The following is a 23,420-nucleotide window of genomic DNA, read 5'->3' as shown; positions in this document are numbered from 1 at the left end:
AATAATAATGTCCTCCACTTCACTCAACCCTGCAGTGAAAATTGTTAGTATGGGACTTGTGTAAGTCCCATACTATTTTTTTGGGATAGTACATTTCATCTATATGCTGGTGGTGAAAAATATCTTAATCTGTATGCACAGGAAAGCTCAGAAAAAATATATTTCCATCTGCTAATCCAAATCACTAGTTGGCTACAACTAACAGTAAAATGAATATTGATGTTAAAAATGAAGTGCTGTGTTGGATTTGTGCCATGTGTTCCACAGCTGGGCAATTAGTTAAGTGGAGACCCTTTTGAAAATTCCCATTTACTACTTAAAATGTCATTACATCATTTCTGTAAGTAATTAATGTTGTAGGAGGAAGAACTGAGATCATGTTGTATACTGATTATAATGTAGTTGTAATCCAGCTGCATTTAAAATGAGCAAAGTCAATTTAAAGAGTATTTAGATTTCTAGGAAGCTATAGGATCACAGGAAATTGTAGGCGTTGTGTAATCAAAAACATCCTAAATAGTGATTTAACATACTGCAGCTTTCACATTACTTCTTGTATGTAATGTACACTAAAGTTTTAGTTTGAAGCTAGTGTACTTTTCCACCTCCCCCCCCAAAAAAAAATGAATATTACAAAACTAGCAAGAAATAACCGAGAGTGTTGCTTGTTTTGTAATGTAAGATTTTTTTTTTGTTGTTGTTTCTTGCAGAAAATTGGGCACACTTGCATCAATTCTACGCCTTCCAGTAAAATATTAGTTATCATACATTCACTAGATTGCTGGTTCAGCAAGTTCAAACTTTCACTGGAGGCCTGTCAAATGCCCTAATACAGTCTCAGTTCAGATGCAAGAGATTGGTTGTCAGAAAAGGGTTGCCATTTTAGGACTAGGCAATAAAAAAATAAATAAATAAAAGCCTTCAAATGCAGTCAACCTCTTCGACTAGAATTACCACAAGGCTGGTAAGACTTTTGAGATATATAAAGGCCCGACAGGCCATCTGTATAAATCGACTATACGGATGCCTCGGTGCGTTGTGGAGCATGAGACGAAGTCGAGTGCCTCCAACCCCTGAGAAGTCTGTATATTCAACGTATACGGACTCCCTGAAGGGCCTTATTGCATTTATAATCCGGGTCAAACAGTGGATTTAAAGAAAAAAAAAAAAAGCATAAATCATGTTTAGGGCAAAAGATTATTAGTTTTTTTTTATTAAATATCCTTACGCCAATAAAGTAGTCCCATTTATAACTTTGAACTACACACTAAGTTAAGCTGAGTAAATTAATTGTATTGGAACATGCAAAAGAACGTACATCTGTATTTATGATATTGTGATATTGCCATTGAAAAGATGCACCAGGGGGCGGAGTTGATACAGCACGGAGTTATTTTTTTCCCCTGTCACTGACAGTGCAGACACGCTGAGCAGAACAGACAGGAGGAATAAAAATAAACACAACGACGTCTCGGATTTCAGAATTTTTTCAAGGGATGTGTCTGAGGGGGGTGGATAATGTGCACAAGTGTCTTTTTGTGCTTTTCTGTAGCGTTTAAAAACCGCTAAAGATACATTATTTTAAGTGACAAAGTTGGGGTGACTGAGTATAAAGACAGCGATTTTTCTTCCAGTTCATTTAAATGTTCCTCATCCAAATCGTCTTGTCTACTTATTACTTTGGGATTTTTTGCAGGTAATTGGTCACTCAGTTTCATACAGCTGTACATCTGTAACTGTAAAAGCAAGATGGCTACCATCCAATACTTTTAAATTCACATTGCTTGTTTCACGTTCCAGGGCTGGATTATAAATATATAAATATGAATAAAAGAATACATCTTCTGAATGTAAATGTACACAGATACAATCTTACATGCCAGTCCAGTTGAAGCAGCTTTACAGATTCCTTAGTCCCATATTTTTTTTTCCACGTATTTAATTTGCTGTTCACTGCACATATCAAAGCCTGCACAGAGTGCTTTGATTCCTGGTATTCCAGTTTAATCCCATGGTACTTGGCTGTGACCCTCGCACTAGTAAACCTGCAGGACAGAAGAAAAAAAAAGAATGCGTTGCATATCTTTCATGATATACTTTCTGAAAGAATGCGTTGCATATCTTACATCATATACTGTCTGAAAGAATGTGTTGAGTATCTTATATCATATACTGTCTGAAAGGTCAACAGCTTTAAATATATAACAGCCCACCTTCTTTTCAATTCGTCCATTTTCTCTTGTGGTACTCGAGTGGCTCCATTTCCATCTTTATTTGGGAATTTCTGAAGGGTTTGCCAGTGAACATCCATTTCTTCCATCAAAGACTAGAGAAGATGGGAAGTGTAATTATTACATTATTTAAAATAAATTACTAATGGTAATCTACCTGAAATGCATGAACCTCTCCTCTTTTTAATGGTAAATCTCAGGATAGCCTCTGACAGCTAGTTGGTGTAATCCAGGGAGAGTCCCCAGTGCTGTAAAATGCTTCAATAAAATCCAGCTCTGGATTATCGCATAGCTTGATCAAATCAACCCATAAGTGTGTCCCTTCTGGTGACCATTCGCTTGCCTAGTATGTGTCTCCACTCTGGAACTCAATACATGAAGAACTAAGAAGCACCCACTCCTTTTTAGTCTAAAATAACCCCCCATTAGACATTTTAATTGTACTAATTGTATTGGATTGTATTCGAACAGTTCCCTTGTAAAACCTTTAGCAGATGAAGTGTGTCCCGGATTCGGCCTGCAACCTCTTCATGGTCCTGGGACTCGGCTATCTCCTCCCCCAGGACAGGTTCTATCTTCTGAAGCCAGACTCCCACACCATCCAGGGGGAAAGGCAAATCAAGGTCCAGAGCAACTTTATATTCCCTGATCTATTGGCAAAAACCATTAAAGATGCATGTCAAACTACAATATGTAAAAACACAATTTAATTTGTGAAACAACCAGATACAGAAATCCAACATCCTAGCCTTTTATGCAGTTTTTATGTAAAAAAAAAATAAAAAAAATAAAAAACAACAAGAAAACATATCCATGATTAACCCTTTACTGTACTGCTGTTAAAGTTGCTGTTAAACATTGTTTTTCATGTGTTTATTTCCCTATAAGATTGTTTCCAACTCCTCTGTGCAGTTGCAAGTCAGTGTTTAGAGCATATTAGTGTTACACTGATTGATAATCCAATTAGATCCAAGTACTAAACTAACAAGAGCTCGCCAAAGGAATCAATCAGGACTGTTAATACATTTGATCAAAATTGCACCCATATAACTGTTCATACAGCAATGGCCTTGCACTGCAGTAATACACACCAGCACTAAACAAAGCAGTGCACTGAAAGCACTGTGTAAATTTAGATTTTAAAGTGCCATGTATCCCCAGAGGAATTCACATTCCATCGTGACCTTTCACCCTTTGACAATGCTATTTGGGCCCTATTTCTTTATTTCATCATAGTCTGAACCCCTCTTCGATGATGAAATACCTTAGACGTGACTTTATTCCAAGCTTCTTTCAATCGAACCTGATCCTCAGTCAGTTGTGTGGTTTTCCTCATGGCTGTCAGCAAAGGCATAATGGGTCTTTTCTGCTCATTAAATGTTGTAATAAAAGTTTGAAATGCCTGGGAGATGTAAGAGCAGTGATTGTACACAGTAGTGCTGGAATCGGCAAAACATTTGTGAAAAAATAACACATTTATAAAAAACAGCTAATGAGACTGCATGCTTGGGAAAAGGACACCTTACAGTGGATGACACCGTGTCTATAATCTATAACAAGACCCTTGACTCTGAAGGAGTTTTACACAGATTAGGGGATTTGATATTGTGATCCTAATATTTATCGGTCTAAAGTAAAAATGAAAGCTGTGCTGTTTCTTCGATTCAGAGTCCATATCTCCAGATCTACTGCTGTTTAAAAGTAAGAACAGTACCCTCACATTTCTGTAACATGGGGAACTTATTAAAATACCTTTTCTATTAGCTCAGGCTTCCTTAAGAAGTACAGTGACACCTGCCAAAATTGTTGCTCTTAACTGAAAGTCCTGTACCCTTTCAAACTAGCCTGAAGTAAAGTAGGAATCAGAAACTCAGAAAAATCTAGCTCACTAGTTCACTGATTAAACTTGTGAACAAAAACAAAGCATCCCCCGGTGGCACAGTGTAAGGGGAAAAGGCTCCATTGATATGGCTATAGGTTAAAGAGATGTGGAAATTCTGCAGCCATGTATCATATATTGGGTCCCTATTAAAATAAGATAAAAATAAAAAACAACAAAGGACGGCTATAAGGAATGTTTTGAAAAGCCCATTTTGATTAGTTAAATTAAGTGTGCAGTTGATGAAACCTTTTGAATGCTCATGAACACTTTCAAAACCAGTAGTTAATAAATAATTCCTTAAAACAGTCCTTAATAATTTGTGAATTGGAACCAATAACTCAAAGTGCACTGTCTCTCTTTGTTTATGAGCGCTCTTGTTGGGTAGTGCAGACAACAGTAGGGTTATAGGGCGAAAGAACATGGATGTAGCAAATGCCTTACATGGAATTTCTCTTCATAGCTTTCCTTATCTGCTTCTCCAATGGACCCCTCCAGCTCCTGCTCTGCTTGTGTAAGCCAGGACGTGACTCCTTTGACTTTCTGGTTTAGATTTCCCTAGGCAACAAAGAACATACCTTATTCAAATCCATTTTCTAACTGCTTCTTCTGTTACATCAGCTCTCTCCAGTATTTTCAGCACATCTTTCAAACTGCAGTCTTGCATATTCTATCTAGTCCATGCTTGAACAGCCAGTCAATGGAAAGTTAAAATAAAAGCATGTTAAACTGGCTTGTGTTGATTTTTAAGTGAACATGATCATTGCAGAGGTGCCCTAAGGCTGGGTAAAGTTCTCTATAGTCATACCTGTACTGCTTCTCCTTAAGTAATAATTAATAACACCTATAAGCATACAAGCAGAAGTGATATTAGCAGGATGCAATATTATGATATTAAAGACAAGCATGAAATATAAAAGTTCAGAATGATGCATATGCTAGTAGTGATTTACCCTTGCTGGTGGAAATGGGGAAATTTCAGTCTTTACGTGAGAATACATGAAAGATGGAGGCAGAAGCAGGTGTGCCTATTTGAAGAATAAAATTAGCATTTACTGTATGGAGCGTTTAAAAGAACAAAAGAAAAATTCTGCTCAGTATTTGCAAAAAAAAAAAAAAAAAACACTACATTGCTAGGTCACATTTCCAAATGATATTAGGTGCCATTAAATACTGTAATAAAAACTGTCAAGAAGTAAATTCAATTCACTTAAAAAGAGCTGCATGTAAAATATAAATATCATGGAGTACTTTAAATATAGTTTACCCCCCTTACTTTCATTTGTGTTAACCCTAACCCTATCCCTAACCCTAACTCTACCCCTACCTCTAACTCTACCCCTACCCCTAACACAACCGAATGAAAGGGTATGTCCACATATTGGCTTGTACATGTGACTACTGCAAACCATCTTGCAGTGATGATACTTTTTTTAAACTTCCCCATACATGGCGGGTGTCTTCAGGATTAATGAATGATATAAACTAATATATTTTGTAAACCCTGGACCCGTACTAATGCAAATGGTTACTACTACTGACAATAACACACATAATGTTCATTTAAATCAATGTGTCCTTGGGTACAATGTACTTAACTATTACAGCACAGAGAAAACAAGAACCTATAGGTAAGTGTGACACGTACTGCGTGTAGCCTGAAACATGCAGCTGTGTTCTGATAATGGTAATGTACCTTTTGGAGGTTAGGGGAGGAGATTGCCTGTGTCAGGCGAGGTGACAGTCTGACAGGAGAAGGAGTTTGAGAAGAAGTGACATAGAGCTGCTTCAGCAGAAAGAAAGACAAGAAACAGAAAAGAAACCTGTTTACCATTCAAAGGCTGGCATAGAGAAAGGAAGTCTATTAGTTTATCACTGCAGGTAAAGAGTGTCTCCTCCCCAGTGGAAAAGAAAACGTTTAAACAAAAATCAGTGTTCTATCTTTTTATCTTTATATATGGAGCCAGAAAAAAACACCAATGCAACTATATATACTGTATATATATATATATATATATATATTTCATTGTTTATATACAGTTTGGTATTTACTGGCAAGGTTTCCCCTTTTGAAAAAAATCACACAACTGACAATTTGGAGTAAAGCTCATTTATCTTATTTCGTATTATTATTGAATGCATACATTACAAAAGTAAAAATGACAGGACAGACAGGTGTATTGTCAGCAATAGTGAACCCCATACCTGCATTTCTTCTTCGGACACGGGCAAATCTTTAGAATACTGCAGGAACTGTGCCACATAAGTCATGATGGATTTATCATCAGGGTCATTGATGTCCACATCTGAGGAGATGGAATTGTCAATATTAGTTAAAACAGTAGTTAGTGTTGACTTTAATTAGGATTTACTGAACAAAGCTCTCAATAGAACTCTGAATTCAAGCCTGTATTTTCTTTCAGTGTTTTATCGTTGTACATATTTCAGTGAAGTGGAAGCTGTCTGTTACCTTCTGGTTCCAGAAGTCTTGGTATCTTTAGCTCATGCTCTGCAGTTCGGAACGCCTCTTCCAGGTTTTCTCGGTTTGTTCTGCTCTTTGTTTTCTGCAGGTCCACCAAATTTGGCCTCAGAGAATTAAGGATGGCCAGAAACGCTAAGCCACTTCTCCAGCTGGACTTAAAGTCTTTAATGCTGATGTTAGCACCGGCCCTAACGAGAACAGCAATCAATTAATGAAAACTTTTAAAAAACGAATTAATACTAACATATACTTAAACAAATGATCAAACATTATATGTAGAATCTCCATCAGGATGGTCACTATACTGCTAAAGTTGCTTTGTTTTCATTACTGCAAGCCAGACAGTAACAATGAATGCTTTATATTGCAAAGATATCCTGAATCTCATACTTCTGACATTGCTCCCTAGCCCATAGGAGGAGAGCCTTCTTTGCAGACAGCTTGAACTTGGTGTGTAGGGTGCCACTCCTTCTTGATGACGAGCTGTCAATGGTAGAACAGGAATCTATACTGGCCAAAGACTCCATGGAGGACTGCCTGGAACTGAATGCCAGAGAGTTGGCAAGCTCTTCGATCTGAAACCAGATTTATTACAATGCGTTTACACCTTCAGAAGCACACAGTGGATATTATTACATTTGTTTACTGTTCAAACGACCAGGGCGTGTCCATGTTCTGATGCTGTCGTCATTTCCTAGTACACACAAATATCTTTTAATAACCGATTGAAGAATGGATTAGCAATGGAATTGGTTTTGTTGCTCCACCAGTACATGTGCAGTCTCATTATCCAGAGCTAGCTCACCCAACCTGCTGTTTAAGATGCCTGCCTGGCTTTGCAGATCAAACACAGGGAAAAAAAACTTCACACCGCATATATTTAATCACCACTGGAAAAAATTTTACAGGAATACTTACATGAAAATGCAAAATGATTGTCCATATCAGGCCAAGAACAATAGATGGTTTGCCTTCAATTATGTCAGGAATGTTAATGTTGACAAGTTTTATCTACAGAGAAAAAGCAGATATTGATTTCTCATACTGTATGTGTCTACGATACTTTTACTGCATATGTTTAATACTAAATTGTTATATAGCACAATACAAACCAAGGATAAGTAGCCCGATCAGCTGCATGCAGGTAGATCCTAATTAAGGTATTCTAACTCTGCATTGTAATTAATAAATAAAAGGGGAAAACAATGGAGGATGTATTTTGATTACTGTCTTCACACATAAAAGATAACCCACATTACACCTCAATATCCTACTCAACAGCATTTATATCACCATGTGTATTGTAGCACAGCGGGGAGGGGGTTGAAATCCTCCCCGCAGTAAAATGTGTAGTTTTGTTAATTGGGGAAGGGTTTTGTTAATTGTTTTATTATTAATTATCCCCTGCACCTGGTAGCCATTGTTAAAGTAGAACCAGGTGCAGGGTATTTAAGAGAGGCAGTCAGTTTGCTCAGGGTTGCTGAGGAGAAGGAGGCAGAAAGGAGTGCTCTGCTTCCTGGCAGTCGTGAGGTAAAAGTGTGCTGTATTAAACCTGTGTGTTTATTGTTTGGTGGGGAAACGGCCTAGCTGTCCCACTTGTAGTCAGGGTGTTCCTGTGTGTTTAGTTAGTACTCCTTTGAGGAGTTAGGCTTTTGTTTGTTTTGTTTGGGTTTTATGAATAAATATGCAGGCCCTGTCCTGTTTAAATAACCTCTGTGGTCCAGTAAATGTTTCTTTTATAATCAAGAAGGTCCCGAATTGTAGCAAGGCACCCCTACTTTGTTACAGTATATTCTATGTCATGTTTGTATTGTAGTACCAGCACTTACCCAACAGCAAAGAACCCACAAGATAAGGTTGTACTTACTGATTTCCTCCTCAGAAATGTCAAGGCGGTTTCAATATTGGCTCTGCACTGGAAAATGCTTCTCCCCCTCTCACGACTCTGAAGAAAGATCAATAAACACAGGAAACTTATAAACAAGCAGGAACAACATGAACGGTAAAACAACTGTCTTGATAACAAAGGTAAGAATGTATGATAAAGACCTTTACAAACAGCACTCCAACACAAACAGGGCTTGGCTTAAGCGCATTATGTAGGGCTTTTGAAGGTAATCCTTCACCTACTCTGTTTACATCACCAGGTATTTTTTCAACACTGAACATACTTTACTGACCATTATCTGGGTAGCTCTGTGCACTAAAGTATTCCAGCTGTGTCAATACTCTAGAATTATAGCTTTAGCAAGTGACTATGGTTCATACAGGGACTGCCGTTATGGATTCTGTCCCATCGGTGAGATGAGGTTAAAAATTCTCTAACCAGATGAGCAGATGAGTCCGGCTCATTTGCATAGCGATTAAGGCAGTCGCCAATTTGTGCCCAGTCTCCTCCCTGTTACACTCATGCTAATATACTTCCCAAATTCAAATTAATAGAGACAAATCCTTGATACATTTCAGCCTGTATCAAACTAGATCAAGGCATGAAAACACAGATGCTATGGGGTAAGCTGTTCCAATCCTGCCTCTCCTAAGCAAGTATCTCCCATAAAATTGTAGCGTTTGAGAAATCCACTGAGTTAATCTGTATTTACCAAACATTACTGGTAATGTTCAACTGAAAAGCCTTGACGTGACTTAACACTGCTGAGTCTCTTACCATTGGCTGTCCAGATATCACCTCCAGTAAATCCAGAAGCCTGTTTCCATCCCTGACATCTGTGAACAAGTCCAGAACAACTGTGGGGGGTCTGTGCTGTGGAGGATCATGAAGAAACGTTTGAATGGAATAACAACATGGAACAACAGCAACAACAACGACAACAGCCTTGGTTCCCACAAAGTTGTTATTTGATCCTCATGGAAGATATGTCCATTAAGATATTCTTCTACCTCGTCTGCCATTTCCTCCAGCTTTTTTTCCCCCCAAAGTACCACTTACTAGCTTATTTCCGTTTTCCTCATATGCACCGTTTCTTCTATTGACCGTAATTTTGTAGATAATGTGTTCTCAAACTACCTTCTTTCCTTAGCCGAAGTCCTAGTTTACATTTCATTTATTTGTTTATTCAACACTCACCATATTGTAAAAACATGCATGTGTCATTTGTTTCCTTGATAATTTGCTAATAAAAAGGAGCTTAAGGAACTGCTAATTAGGTTATTTATGAGCTTTGGGAAATGGCGTTCACAGAACCAATCACATCAACGCAGTCAGTGTTGCGTGATCTTCACCATATCCCAGTGCTTTTATTGTTTCCACAGTCTACACTCCACACTGCACCAGTGCCCTGGCTTCAGCAGATAACCCCTTCTGGATTCGAGCCAGAGGAAGTGCTGTCACTGGAGCTGATGTTGCTGACTGACTGCACATTCTGCTCATTCAGTGGCTCTATATTTAATACACACCCATACGACATACAAATAAATCTTTTGCCCATGCTGCATGAGAAAGGGGGATTCTGCTCTGCTAAATGACTTGACAGCTCACCAGCGACTGCTACTAAATGGAGCAGTAATAATAAAACAAACAGCATGACTGTTCTTATGAAGCTACTCCACTGACAATTGCCCACTGTTTCAAAAGTATGATGTTTAATTACAAGAGGCTGGTCTGAATGCATTGCTAGGATGACTATAGCACAAAGGTAAGGTTTTAAAATGTTTTAGTATAAACTTAAACAATGAATTGTGTCTTACCTTTACTAGCTGTGCATTTATCCAGTTGGTAAAGGTCCTCTTCTGGATTTGCTCCTGTTCAACTGTGTAATATTTTTCAAGGAGGAAAGTTAGCATGTATGTTAAAGTTCATGATGTAGACTGCACACACTTAAACAATGTTACAATGCATGCAAAGACAGCAGAGCGCCAATCCATGTACTTTCCAATACAGTTTTCCTAATGTTTAACCTCTGTGAAAAATACATTTGTTTGCAGTATTTTTTTGTTTTTATTTAAAACTAGTATCACCCACAAGTGAAGAACAAAATACCCTGGTTCTAATCTCAACACTAAAGTGTTGTAATTGCAAATGTGAACCAAAATGAAAAACATGCAGAATGTATCAGAAAACAAGCTGTGCACGAAACACAACACTTTGGAAATGTTCACTCTCCAAAATGCTTCAATGAATCAGTTATTTAAAGAATAATTGTATATAAATAACTCACAACTTAAAAAGTGATTAACATGGCCTGTGTTACAGAAAAATACATTTACACTGTGCAAATAAATACTACCCTGAAGTAATAACTGCCAATAAACGTAAATGAAACCATGTAAGGTTATCGCCCATGTTACATTAGGCATTGAATAAGAAAAGGCAGACTTACCACTATTAAACTGAACAAAATCAGTAACCAGGTGAATGTGTTTGGAAGAAGAGAAATTGTCCATCTCCAAAGAATACCCATCAACTTCAAACCAGAATTTGTTTTATTTAAAAGGCAAACCCTTCTATGATGCGCAGGCTGCAAATCTGAACCCAACAGTTAAAGCAGCTACAGGTTGAAATACTACATTGGAATATTCCTGGGGGCCTTTCACTGATAAGGAAAGGATTTCTGTACGTGACCTTTTTTAAAATAGGCTTGACAGCTTGGTGCTTCCAGAGTTCTAATGTTATACACAGTAGGAAGGCGTCCAATCCTTCATGAAGAGACCGAGTCACGGTAGTAACCGTTCTGTGCTGAATGAGTGGCATTCAGGGGGCCACCGAATGCCATTTCCGTGACCTTTTTCTACTAGATTGCCCTTGATAAATGAAAAAGTGACAGCAGGGAGCAAGTCGGATTAATGTGAATCTACTAAAATGGCCGCTTTCCACATTATTATCCCATTAAAACCAGTTGTTGAACATTCAAACTTTATTCTTTGGTTATATGCTTGAAATGTGTACATTGAATTCTGACTACAACAACCAGCTGCAGCGATGACGTATGCATAAAGGGTGCTTTAAAATTGTAACTTTTTTGTATTTTACAGGGAGAATTTACAGCTCATTTTGTTGTGGTGTTTGTGCTTGCACAGAACTGGGCAGCTCTTAAATACAACTGCTGATTTGCAAGAAAAATGGTCTTAAAAACATGACCTTGTTGTAGTGTGTCAGTTACCTTGCTGCACACTGAAAGCGAGCTGTCTCAATGAGTGAAGGAGTAGGTTACGTGAGATCAGCATCGCCTGAGGAATTAAGAAATCATCTGCCAAGCCTGTTCTAACTGCAAACCAGAAAATCTGGCAAATCCAATCTCTAATTAACCATTTAGCTGTGAGAGGATGTATCATTATAACAAAGTAACTCTCTCCAATTGAAACTTGAAAAGGTCAAGGTGAGTGCTTTCAGCTATCTACAAATGCATGGTTTTTGGTAATCATATACAGTTGTATGACACAAGAGTCATTGAAGGCTGCTAATTACAGCCATTATTATTATTATTATTATTATTATTATTATTATTATTATTATTATTATTATTATTATTATTATTAATTTATTTATTTGGCAGAAGCCTTTATCCAGGGTGTATCCAATCTAAGTGATGAACGACATCTTCAAGCAGCTAAAATTATCCATGTCCCAGTTATTTTCCCAATAGAGGTGTAAAATATTTTCTTGGGAAACCCTTTATTACCCCATTAAAAGCTAAATCACAGGCAACCCCATGATAACAAGACTGTAAAGATTATTGACATTACTGGGTTTGCTGTTTACTGCAGCTCCTATCTGACAACTCCAACAGGTGTGCCTCTTTTGCCCTGGGATAAACCTCAGTTGAACATTTTCCAAACTGGCCCTGAATGAATGTTTCCAGGCCGCATTTTCATAGATTCACTTGACCATATCCGAGGTTTGCTGTGCTGACAGACAGGCACGCTGGAATTAACCTGTGTTCAAATTAAGCATAGCCAGCCCTAGTCAATATAGAAATCATGGATTGTAAACAAGATATGCAAGGTATGTAATGTCATGATAGAGAAACTCAGGAACATGGCATTGTATGGAGAGAGCCATTAAAAAAGACACGGTGAAGTAGCGTACAGTATCCTTGGAGAGGACTTGATTCCACACAAATCCTTAATTGAGAGAGTTTACAATGTCAATCTCTCCCCTTCCTATCCCACTGGCTGCAGCAGTAAGAACCCAGTTTATTACTCAGGTGCTCATTGGGCTAATATTTCAGTTCTTACGGTACTGAATATGGTTATAGCAAACACCAGGTTGCTAAGCAACCGTCTTTTTAAACAAGATAATGACAATAATACCAGTTCCAGGTGGTCTTATTTAATTTGATAATGTATCTTCACTGCATATTTTTAATCTTTCCTGAAACATGAACAAGATGTCTACTGAGAGTATCTTGAAAAAATCAATTTTTTATTTAAATAAACATTGCCCAACAGTGTTTGTTTTTAGTGATCATTGCTAACATGGCTTCTAAACCTAATTTCTCTCAGAAGAGGTTCCTTAATGGACGTGCATCACAGAACATTGCCCATTAAACCTGTAATAACTTTACTGTATAACCAATCTTTCTAAAGAATTGCTTAGGACTGTTTTCCATTGTTTTTCTCCTTGCTTTGTATATGATTTTTTTCAGTGGACTAACCTGCGTACATTACTTTGAATAAGAAACATTTAAAAGATCTAGATCACCCTTCCAGCCCAGCTTCTACATATTTGATAGCAGGATGGAGCTAAAGCAAACTTCTTGTGTAAAGCCAAAAAAAAAAAAAGAAAAAAACTATTAAGGGGCAGCAGTGTGGAGTAGTGGTTAGGGCTCTGGCCTCTTGACCGGAGGGTTGTGGGTTCAATCCCTGGTGGGGTCATTGCTGTTGTACCCTTGAGCAAGGTACTTTACCTAGATTCCTCCAGTAAAAACCCAACTGTATAAATGGGCAATTGTATGTAAAAATAATGTGATATCTTGTAACAATTGTACGTCGCCCTGGATAAGGGCGTCTGCTAAGAAATAAATAATAATAATAATAATTAAATCTGGTAGACTAACGTTTGGGCACTTGTCTAAACATTGGTTTCCGACCCTAAGAATTTTTTGTTTTCAGTACAACACAAGCAATGAAAATGTGCTGCTAAGGGAGTTCACCCAACATTATTTTGTAGATTGTACTTCCCTGTCTCCCACCCATGTAAAGACTGCACCACTGCCATATAGTAAAAAAGAAATACCGCACCCATGTTACACAACTGAACCACAAACTGGTCAAACTGGTCCTTAATATAAGACATACACTGCATCTCATTCTCACTCATTTCATAGTCTATGAAAGATTTTACAAAAATGCTATTAGCAACCCAAAATACTGTACTGATAGAAAATTGGCCCAAATCAGTGTGGGATGCAGCATCCGTTCTTAGAAAAGCCAGCTAGAAAAAGGATTTCAAAGTAACGAGCCCTTGGCAGAGACAGAGTCTCTTAACATTTTGATAACAACCAAGGATAAGAAAACAACAAACCTATTCAGGGATACTATATGATAGCACTTTAGCACAGAACAGTACTCCATTCCAGACGGCTGAACACTATCATTAACCAACAGGCCAGACAGAAACCCTTGTTACTGATTGTTATTAATTATTGTGTATATTTACTTATTCACATATATGGCCCTTGAGGGAAATATGATCACAACAAAACACTTCAGGTGAGTGATAGGGTTGTTTTCTGTTTTCACTCAGCTGTGAAATCCAATTTGCAAGTACTATTTTCAGTTTTGATCACATTCCCCACAGGATCACAATTTCTCTTGCTTGACTAATATATCCACTGTGCAAAGCACATTTCAAAGCATAGTCACAATAGAAAACAAAAACACGTTATAGCTTTTAGTGACAGCTGTTCTGAAACACTGCGACCCACAGCCAAAAAAACACAAAGTTCTTATCAAGGACATTTCTGTAACACCGTATACTCTGTGGCCATGCTTAATTTGAAGGGGTGCCTTTTTTGTTTATAAACCTTAAACAACTTGCTTACAATCATATTACTGGTAGTAAGTATATTTTTATTCTAATTTTTTTAAACAATTTTTGGAAAAAAAAAATAAAAGTACCACAAGTTAAAGCTTAGGAGAACTAGTACTTCTCTGTCAGAGAAGCAAAAACCCTCTTTATTCCAGAGTTGGCATGCATATCCAAATGATCTGTTATTTATTATAGTAATTATCATGTATTACTGTCAGTGAGTTATTGCTGTTAATGCATTTGCTCGAACCCTGTAATTAAACCGTTGTGTTAAATACAAATATAGAAGGAAATGTAGCCATAGCAGCTTTGTTTAGCGTCTCAGGAGGCCAGGCCTATTGTTCGAAAGTATTCCCTGTTTGTATTGAATTTGAGAGTCCTTGGCAGACGAAGGACATGTAATCATATTGCCCCATAAAGCACATGGAAATGATTATTTTGAAACTCCAAAAAAAAAAACTAAACATAAACAAACACGAAGGCAACAACTTGATTTCGCTATGTTTATGGAAGTGCACTGTAATTGTCTCAATGGGACCCTATTCACAAAACATTTTAACGGGTGTTTTGTTATCAAGTGATTACCTGGAATTGACTCTGACCAGCATAAATTCCAATTTAACAAAAGTGTGTTTCATGCATTTAGTCACAGCTAAGTCTGCTCAATTGATTTCACAGTGTACATAACAGCTTTCTAGGAGTGCAGAAGTCTGTACATTTTTGCTCCCTATCCAACATGCTAGAGATGCAAAGTGAAAAGAAAGTGCCATAGACATATGACAGTGCCATAAGGATAGATCAGCCGAAGTGTGTTTATATTAGTAAGCGCCAGCACCATCTAGTGCACAGGAAGTGTATTGCCAGCAAAACAAAAAGGATCCAAAGGGCCACATCATAAGATGGTACACTTTTGTCTATGTTGTTACATATCTCTATGGCAGACAACTCTTGAACTCCGATGAAAGAACCTTATCAGAAAATTAAATATTTGTGGTGGTGTTTTTTTTTTTGCAGTAAGGACCACTCAGAATGGCTGCACCACATCATCAAAAGGGAACAGTAAAAAAAAAAGTTGCAAGTCTTTACTTCTCTTTGCTGGGAATACATCCTTTCAAAACTACACTGCACACATCTGTTTGAAGAGCAAGAACTGGGCTAATGATCAAAAAGATCACAGGCCTTATGTTATTCCATTACCCTAAAGAGCATGGAGCTACACATTTCAATTAATGTTTTTTTTTCTAGTTAATGTACTTCCGCTTTTCTAGTCGTAGAAACTGCCTGAATGTGAAATCTATCAAGCCCTGCTTCAAACAAACAATGCCCTTCTTATCAGCGGTATACAATGTAACTATGCGTCCTGCAATAGGGTGACTTGAATGGGAGCTGGAAGTCCTGAGTACAGTAAATTATACATCTTCTAAGCTGAAAATGTATCTGTATATCTCTATGTGTGGAGCTGTGTGGGTTTGGGTAAAAAAAAAAAACTGTGATACATTAAAGGAATTCCAAATGCAGACTCAAACAGTAGAAATAGCCAAATGAGACACTGAAAAGATGCTTTGAAATAAAAAGTACAATCTGCATTAAACCCACGTCCAGAGAATGTCTACCTGTCTATGGTGGCCTCCTGTGTACAGTACATACTGTTTAGTCCCCATCGTTACCTTGTAGAAGCAGATGAACGTTATCAATGTCGAGAGGAATCTGCCCCTCCTCTTCCCCGGCAGTTTCTGATCTACCGCCAGATGCCATACTTTCCATGAAAATGAGATTATCAAAGAACTCAGCGAAGCATATCAGTACTACCTGCAGACAAAAACAGAATACAGAATGCTTTAGAGTAGGCTATCGCCATAGAAACTTGTTTAAATAAGCATAGTGCTTAGCTGGTGCAGCACCCATGGTTTTTTAAAAACTTTTTTTTTTTTAATTATTTCAAAGTAACGTAGAAAAAATAAACTATAGATAATCACTAATTAAACAGTCTGGTTTATCCAGAATGTTTCCTTGTTTTATTTTTTTTCCAACCCTCGGAAATCTCTGGATTTGGCTGCCTAGCTGTAGGAAATGAGCCAACATACGTCAAAGTAAAAGTAAAGAGGACAGATTAAAGGAGGGATCAAATAAAAAACACAAAAAACTTTATTCTGGGGATCATACAAGGCTTTCATATAGAAGATTCTCTTTGCCGGTTTCATCGATTTAATACCAACCTATGAGGATATGCCACATAGCAGGGAGGACACTGATATCTGCAAGGCCCACAGTTTTCCTATAAGCCTTTTCTTTAAAGACTATCACCAACAGCAAGAGTACATGAAATGAAATGCGGTTCGTATTGAGATGAGGCATGACGTCATACTCGTCTAGTTTGAAATCTAAACATGTGTGTACTGCTTTATTAGGGTTATTAGCAGTCAAAGCTGGCGTCAAAATGAAATGTCTCAAGCACCCTGCACTCCTACACTGGCAACTGAAATGCACTTCAAATTATACTAACCAAATCACTATTGAGTTCAGCTCTCACTGACTTCATTTGTTTTAATCCTGACTGACAGGCTAAATATGCATTGCTCTGCCATTCAGTTCTCAGAAAAAGATTGCTGCAAGGCAACAGCTGAAATAAAGACAGTAAATAACTAGGATGTTTTTTTTGTTTGTTTGTTTTTTGCCAAATGTTTTCATTATGCAAAGCTCTATGTGATGAGGAAGATGGCCCCTATTTGCAGATCTTATTTTAATATTGTTTTTTAACCCCATGAACTTATTATGGGCCAGATTTATCAAGGTTTCCACACCAAAACGCACTTTGCAATACTACAGTGGTACAATGAGGTACATAACAACAATGGACAAAATAATACTTACTTACGTTGAACACAAACATGTTTTCTGTCATTGAAATCAAAGCAAGCAGTGTTACAGTACTGCCTGCACCTCAGTCCAACAGAGGTGCAGCTGAAGCACTTATAGGAAACAAACTGGGTTCAAAAATGCAATTAGTATTAAAAAAATATTGACAGAATGATTGTATTAACCAACTCTCCCCATCATCTTAAAACCACTGCACAGGCGGAGGGAATGACATCACAGGAAAGACAAAAATGGCACACACACACAGTAACATATGCTATAAGGCTGTCTGCATTATGCACTTCCTGTGTAACAGGTAATAGGACCCCTCTAACCACAGGCAGTATAGAACGAGTGACAGGCTCAGGGGGGTTCTTATTAGCTGTAACACAGGACATGAATTCTATAGCATGGTAGAGGGAAATGACAGAATACTGTAAGTGGGCTTCGCCAGTCTAATTAAAAAGTTTGGAAAACACTTACATCAACAGCAAAGCAATGAGAATCTTGTTATTATGCTAAAAGGGATCCGATGAGGGGTAAAGAAAGCATTTTGAAAACTGCACTATTAAGCTTTAGGAAAGTAATATTTGTAGATTCCATTTAGCTGCAAATCTAAGTAGCAAATCTAATCTGTAGACACAGAGGCTTTAAAGAGTGAGGGTTTTCATTATCACTTTTTTATAAAAAGATGTCCTCTGAGTGTAATCACATGATACCAAGGGCACCAGTCTACTAAATTAAATTTAAAACCGGTGTTGCAGATTTAACCCTCACTAGCCTGCATACTTGACCAAATAAACTAGACTTTGGGATTCAAAAAACATTTTATTACCTTGCTTAACTGTGTCACTAAATTTTAAAATACTTTAAAATTTAGTGAAACATTCAATTTGTTCTAAAACAAATAGTTTTACGGTACAACTGAATGTACTGTAACATAATATACTGCTGTTGATTAAATCAATTAAAATAGGACACTCCCTCCTATTTTACATTATTTACAGACAGAAATGTGCTGTAGAGAATTGCATGCACCGATAGATAACGTGGTACACGAAGAGACATATTCTAATAATCTGAAAGCACTTTGTGTGATTTGTCATTGTATGTACAGTTTCCATTGAAAACTGAATTAACGTATAGACACCACAGAAATGGGTTATTATGTATGACGTGTTTACACTTTCACTAATCTCTCAATTGGGTAATCAAACCCCTTGCCTGTTTGGTGATTCAGTTCTAAACATTCTTAATGTAAAATGTCTTACAATTTAAAGAATTATAAACATCTCCAGTTTATTGTTACTTAAGGACAAACTTTAAGTTATAGACTATTACATAACAGATAGAGACAATGGTGCAGTGGCAGGTTTTCAGACTCCTATTGAAAACATACAAGAGTGACCTTGAGGTAACCAGCCCCTCATTTCCAGCTATCTGACCTTCCAGCTATGGATCGGAATCTATGACATCTAGCCTACTGGTCAGCTGCTTTCTCTTTCCTAAAAGTAGCTTGCAGCAAAGTCACCCCCAAGATCACACCACTGTACACGCGTGAAGCAAAGTCACCAAACATTTCAAACGCTGTTTTCAATGTAAATATAATAAGTCATTTTGTTTTAATTCATTTTCTTGTTTGTCTGATTATTTGGGATAATACCAACCCACTGTAAAACAAAAACGTAACGTTTTGTATGTGTGCAGCTTTTGCAGTATTGTTAAGTATGTACTTTCATTGAAACTGGAAAAATACCAACTTGTCAAGATCACAAAAAAAAAAAAAACATTGGAAAGTACATTATGAAGCTCTCACCCTGTCTTTGCTTGACACTAACTCAATGCAATTTAACCCTTTAATCACTGCTACAAAATGAAAGCCTGGACTGGTATTGTACTGATACGTGTACAGACATTCATGAGTGTAAAGGAAAACTGATGCCGGATTATTTTTAGTGAAGCACGTGGTGTTCCTCTCTGTAGTCAGGTAATTCCACACTTCTGTGGCGCAGCGTCTCCTTAATGTCCCCTCTCCAAATTCACACGACAACATTGTTTGGAGGGAGACTTCCCTGATACAGAGTATCAGGCTACAAGCACCAGAAAATACTCTTCCCCAACCGCCTTCCACCGCTCCTGACACTCCCATCGCAACATATCACTGTATGACGTGACATTCTATTCCATGCAAATTACATCTTGTCATTTGCGCAGTCCAGAGAAACAGCATGCAACAAATTGTGTTTTGCGCTTATATCCAGACTGAGTATCACATTTTAATAAACCAAAGGGAAATGGTGTGCACCCCATTTTGAAATGGAAAATACAGTAACTTATGCGTGACAGCCAGTAAGCCACATTGATAATGTCAGATCACTGTCACAACTGAAAATAGCATGCCCTGCTCCGTGAGCCGGATACTGGCATCGACTATTAGAGCAACAAGATATTATCAATGGAATTCTTACCGGACACTCGCGAACACACTCTGAATGCAGCACCTACCTTGTGTGAAGAACTGCATATCTTAACAAAGGTCACATTTTAACAACAGAGTGTAATGTTTACAAACAGAACCGATGTTATTAATAGCGACACAAACTGGTGCGACAACAACAACACAAAACACCTGCATTGCAAAACAGCTAAATTACTGTGCCCCTAATCATTAATGGAAAACGTTTAAGGGCGTGTTCTTAGTATGTAATGTGTGTGCAAAAACGGAGACAAAAATACTGTACTACAGGCATGCAAGTTATGAAATTGTCATTTTAAACACTGTCAAATATACTTCCAGTATACCAACCACACAACATCAGCATGCATATACATCGCTTGCTACATTTCACGTTACAGTTTTGAAAATAAGTTTTGTCGTTAATTAACAGTTCCAACAAAAGTCGAAATACTGTTTCAGGTAAATAGTCACTACAATATTTGAAATGCCTGTCCTGATAACCTTTGTGAAACGTCTCATAAAAAAAAAGATTACCAAAACTTGTTCGGTTTATGCCAAAAAGTAGCATTGTGCACGACTTCTGTTTTGTGTTTACTTACTTTTTTAAAGTAAAATCGTGAGGAGTGTGGGGTTCTCTCGTGCTCTCGAAACCTGGCGCGAGAAGAACAATAATACACAAAGTTTAGACTTGTGTGTTGCACTAAGAGCTATTCTAGTCCAGTGAAAGGTTATGCAACTCATTTGAGCTGTAACCACACCCACATTGCCTTTTCAGATGCACAGTGTTCGCTTTACTGAGAGGTCCACACCTCCAGGACAAATGTGAAAAACATTGCTTTATCAGGGTGGGCGTGAAGCTTTAATGTTTACACGTATATCGAGATTATTCAAAATGCAAAAATGCATGCCAGCGTACTCAACCCTAATTTACTAACTTGGATACTTTGAGTAATGAGTGCATTTACAATAGTTTTTCATGTTTCCAGGTGGTTATAGTACTTTGACGTATCTACTATTATACCTCAAAGCGATGGTTATATGATGTCGATGTATTTACAATGTCATAGTACTCTGAAGTATTTCATTTCAAAGTTGAAGCAGAATCCAGTATTTACTATGATCACTGCATTTTAATGCAACATGTTGAAGACTGAATTATGACCAATCACAATAAAGCGTGGTCAATGAATAGTCCAAACAGGGCTAAACTGCATTATCGCCTTACAAAATGACAGCGGTAAAAATAGATTCAAATGCAAAACTTATCACATATGATCCCTGTGTGCTAAAGCTGCATACTTTATATAACACACTGTTCTACAACGCCGGCTGTATCATTTGCTGTTCAAGGTGAACAGGAAACATCTAAATATGCAAATTGTAATATCTGTTCTGATCTATAATAAGATACGAATTGTAAATAGAAAAGTAAGATCATTATCTCAGTCCTATCTGACTCTGTAACAAAACAGCCTTTCCTTGAACTGTGCCAGAGTAACTGGGAGGCTCTTAATCCTATGACCCAGTAATATGATACTGTAGGCTATACCCAATAGCGGGCTATAGTTCACGCTTTGCATGTGCAGCAATCCATTTGAATTCAAAATAACTCACTTAAACACAATGGTAAATATCTTCTACAGTATGTAGGCTACGTGAATAACTCACTGACTTTCAATCAAAAATGTCATACAGTACAGCCGGAAATAATAAACAAAAAAAAATACATTTTTAAAAATGAATAAATAAAAAAACAGGCAATATGCAAAGAAGATAATCTCTAATTATATTAAAAGTTCTCAAAATAATATTTATTTTCTTTAATATATATTATTAGTGATCCATTATATGCTGTCCCTCAAAACTATGTTTGGAAAGTTTGTTTTTTTTAGGAGATTCTACAGTTTATTTCGATCTTGTACTGTAGGATATTGGTTTAGCAGTGGTTCTTCTTAACAATCCATATTAATAAGACAATGACTATTTATTATAAATATGTTCCAAGAATTCCCATTGCAATAAAAATATCATGTTTTCTAAGAACAATAAATCGAAAGATTGCTCAGACTTGTAAAACTGTACCTGAAAACTTGAGAACTAAATGCTTCAAGTGCCCTCTTGCGGTGAATTTATTTTACTGCAATACCGTTAAATATAGAATGATGATGTCATCTTTACGTACTGGCAGTAACATTGGCAAAAAGTATGATTAATTATATTAGTATTGTTTTTATATCCGACCGTTTTTTTTGTTTTGTTTTGTGCAATAACTGTATTCTCCAGTGTGAAAAATAAACCTGCTGCTGACCTTGTAAAGCTCGGTTTCAATAATTTAGCTCTTTAGCTAATGGAACAACAGCAAAAAGATACATTGGCATAAACAGATAAAAGACATGCTCAAGCATGGTAAAATACAGTAAAGGCATGGCATGAGCATGGGAAAAGCATGCAAACACTGTGGTAAACTGGTAGAAGGGCATTTCCAGGTATCTGTTACATCATGAACAGTCTCAATTGATACTATGACATCATGAAAAGTCTCAATTAATACTATGACATCATGAACAGTAAGGTGCTGTGGGTTATAGTGTGGCTGTAGTACCAGCCACCACTCTTGAAGAGCTCCAAATTATTTTAACAAAACCTACAAGACAAAGCTTAGAAATAGTGTTAAACGGAGCGGTGAATTGCTTTAGTGAAGAATAAAAAGAAAGCCTAATAATCAATACTAAAACATGCACGTGTTTGCGTATTTACATAAAGCTGGGAAAAAAAGACAAAAATACTATAATCAGCATCTGAGTTTTTATAAATGCTGAGTGTGCCTGTGATGCCTTTTCAATTTGAACCAAAGCCTCATATTTGTGTTCATCTGCTTACTTGCTATACTTAGTTGAGTCATAACAGTAACATCGGTAGATGTCAGTATTGTCGATCGTATGTTGGCTTGCAAAACCAAGCTTCTTAACAGTAGAGTCGCGCTCTTCAATAATAGTCTGCAACACAGATCACACAGGCTGCTGAATGCAGTTTTTGTGTTTGAAAAATGATGTGTGTGCAATAACGCCCACTATTCAAGCAAGTGACTGCTTGCATGTGTGGCATTATTGGAGGGCTTTGCAGTGTGTGTCACCACTGAGGTTAACAATGGGTTTGACACTTAGCTGTTATTAGCTATTATTATTTAGTGCCATTCCAAACAATGTATGTCAAGGTTAAGTAAACCGTCTAAAATATTGCAGGTAGTGTTATGCAGATGCATCGATAATTTGTTTTTCTAATGAGTGGGTCGACTGCTCAAAAATGAGAAGAAAATAAAGTCTTAAAGTGTGAAACAAACAACTCAAAATATGCTCGTTAACAGAAAAGTGACTACCAAGATGAAACAACGACGTCAACTACAACTGAAGCTGAGGCAGCAATTAATTAAACAAACTCATCGGTTGCGTTCACGGAGATAATAATGCTGCGCAGATTCTGTGCAGAATCTGACAAATTCAGCCAATGATCTTCTATGAATTGGTCAC

The 23,420-nt window shown here is 37.3% G+C and overlaps 1 protein-coding gene and 1 long non-coding RNA gene across 2 annotated transcripts in view; one reads left to right on the top strand and one right to left on the bottom strand.

Annotated features, from left to right (window-relative positions):
* The window catches only part of LOC117963938 (nesprin-2-like), a 120,933-nt gene extending 100,319 nt beyond the window's left edge, over nucleotides 1–20,614 (bottom strand). The window contains exons 1-15 of the mRNA XM_058987994.1: nucleotides 20,493–20,614; nucleotides 16,247–16,388; nucleotides 10,298–10,359; nucleotides 9,258–9,353; nucleotides 8,460–8,537; nucleotides 7,511–7,603; nucleotides 6,983–7,167; nucleotides 6,581–6,780; nucleotides 6,316–6,416; nucleotides 5,064–5,138; nucleotides 4,555–4,668; nucleotides 3,496–3,633; nucleotides 2,717–2,881; nucleotides 2,214–2,326; nucleotides 1,877–2,045 (exon numbers count right to left, since the gene is read on the bottom strand). Of these exons, the coding sequence (XP_058843977.1) occupies nucleotides 1,877–2,045; nucleotides 2,214–2,326; nucleotides 2,717–2,881; nucleotides 3,496–3,633; nucleotides 4,555–4,668; nucleotides 5,064–5,138; nucleotides 6,316–6,416; nucleotides 6,581–6,780; nucleotides 6,983–7,167; nucleotides 7,511–7,603; nucleotides 8,460–8,537; nucleotides 9,258–9,353; nucleotides 10,298–10,359; nucleotides 16,247–16,343 (1,686 nt within the window). The 5' untranslated portion in view covers nucleotides 16,344–16,388; nucleotides 20,493–20,614. The remainder of the gene's footprint in view (nucleotides 1–1,876; nucleotides 2,046–2,213; nucleotides 2,327–2,716; nucleotides 2,882–3,495; nucleotides 3,634–4,554; nucleotides 4,669–5,063; nucleotides 5,139–6,315; nucleotides 6,417–6,580; nucleotides 6,781–6,982; nucleotides 7,168–7,510; nucleotides 7,604–8,459; nucleotides 8,538–9,257; nucleotides 9,354–10,297; nucleotides 10,360–16,246; nucleotides 16,389–20,492) is intronic.
* LOC131697627 (uncharacterized) lies at nucleotides 8,056–16,003 on the top strand. The gene is made up of 4 exons (XR_009307415.1): nucleotides 8,056–8,122; nucleotides 8,475–8,620; nucleotides 9,272–10,245; nucleotides 15,594–16,003. It is a non-coding gene; the product is annotated as an uncharacterized LOC131697627 (long non-coding RNA).
* Nucleotides 20,615–23,420: the final 2,806 nt, after the last annotated feature.

The sequence above is a fragment of the Acipenser ruthenus genome, chromosome 15, assembly GCF_902713425.1.
Source record: "Acipenser ruthenus chromosome 15, fAciRut3.2 maternal haplotype, whole genome shotgun sequence".
NCBI lineage: Eukaryota > Metazoa > Chordata > Actinopteri > Acipenseriformes > Acipenseridae > Acipenser > Acipenser ruthenus.
The sequence above is the reverse complement of the archived record's forward strand: the minus strand, read 5'-3'. Positions and strand labels throughout refer to the sequence as shown.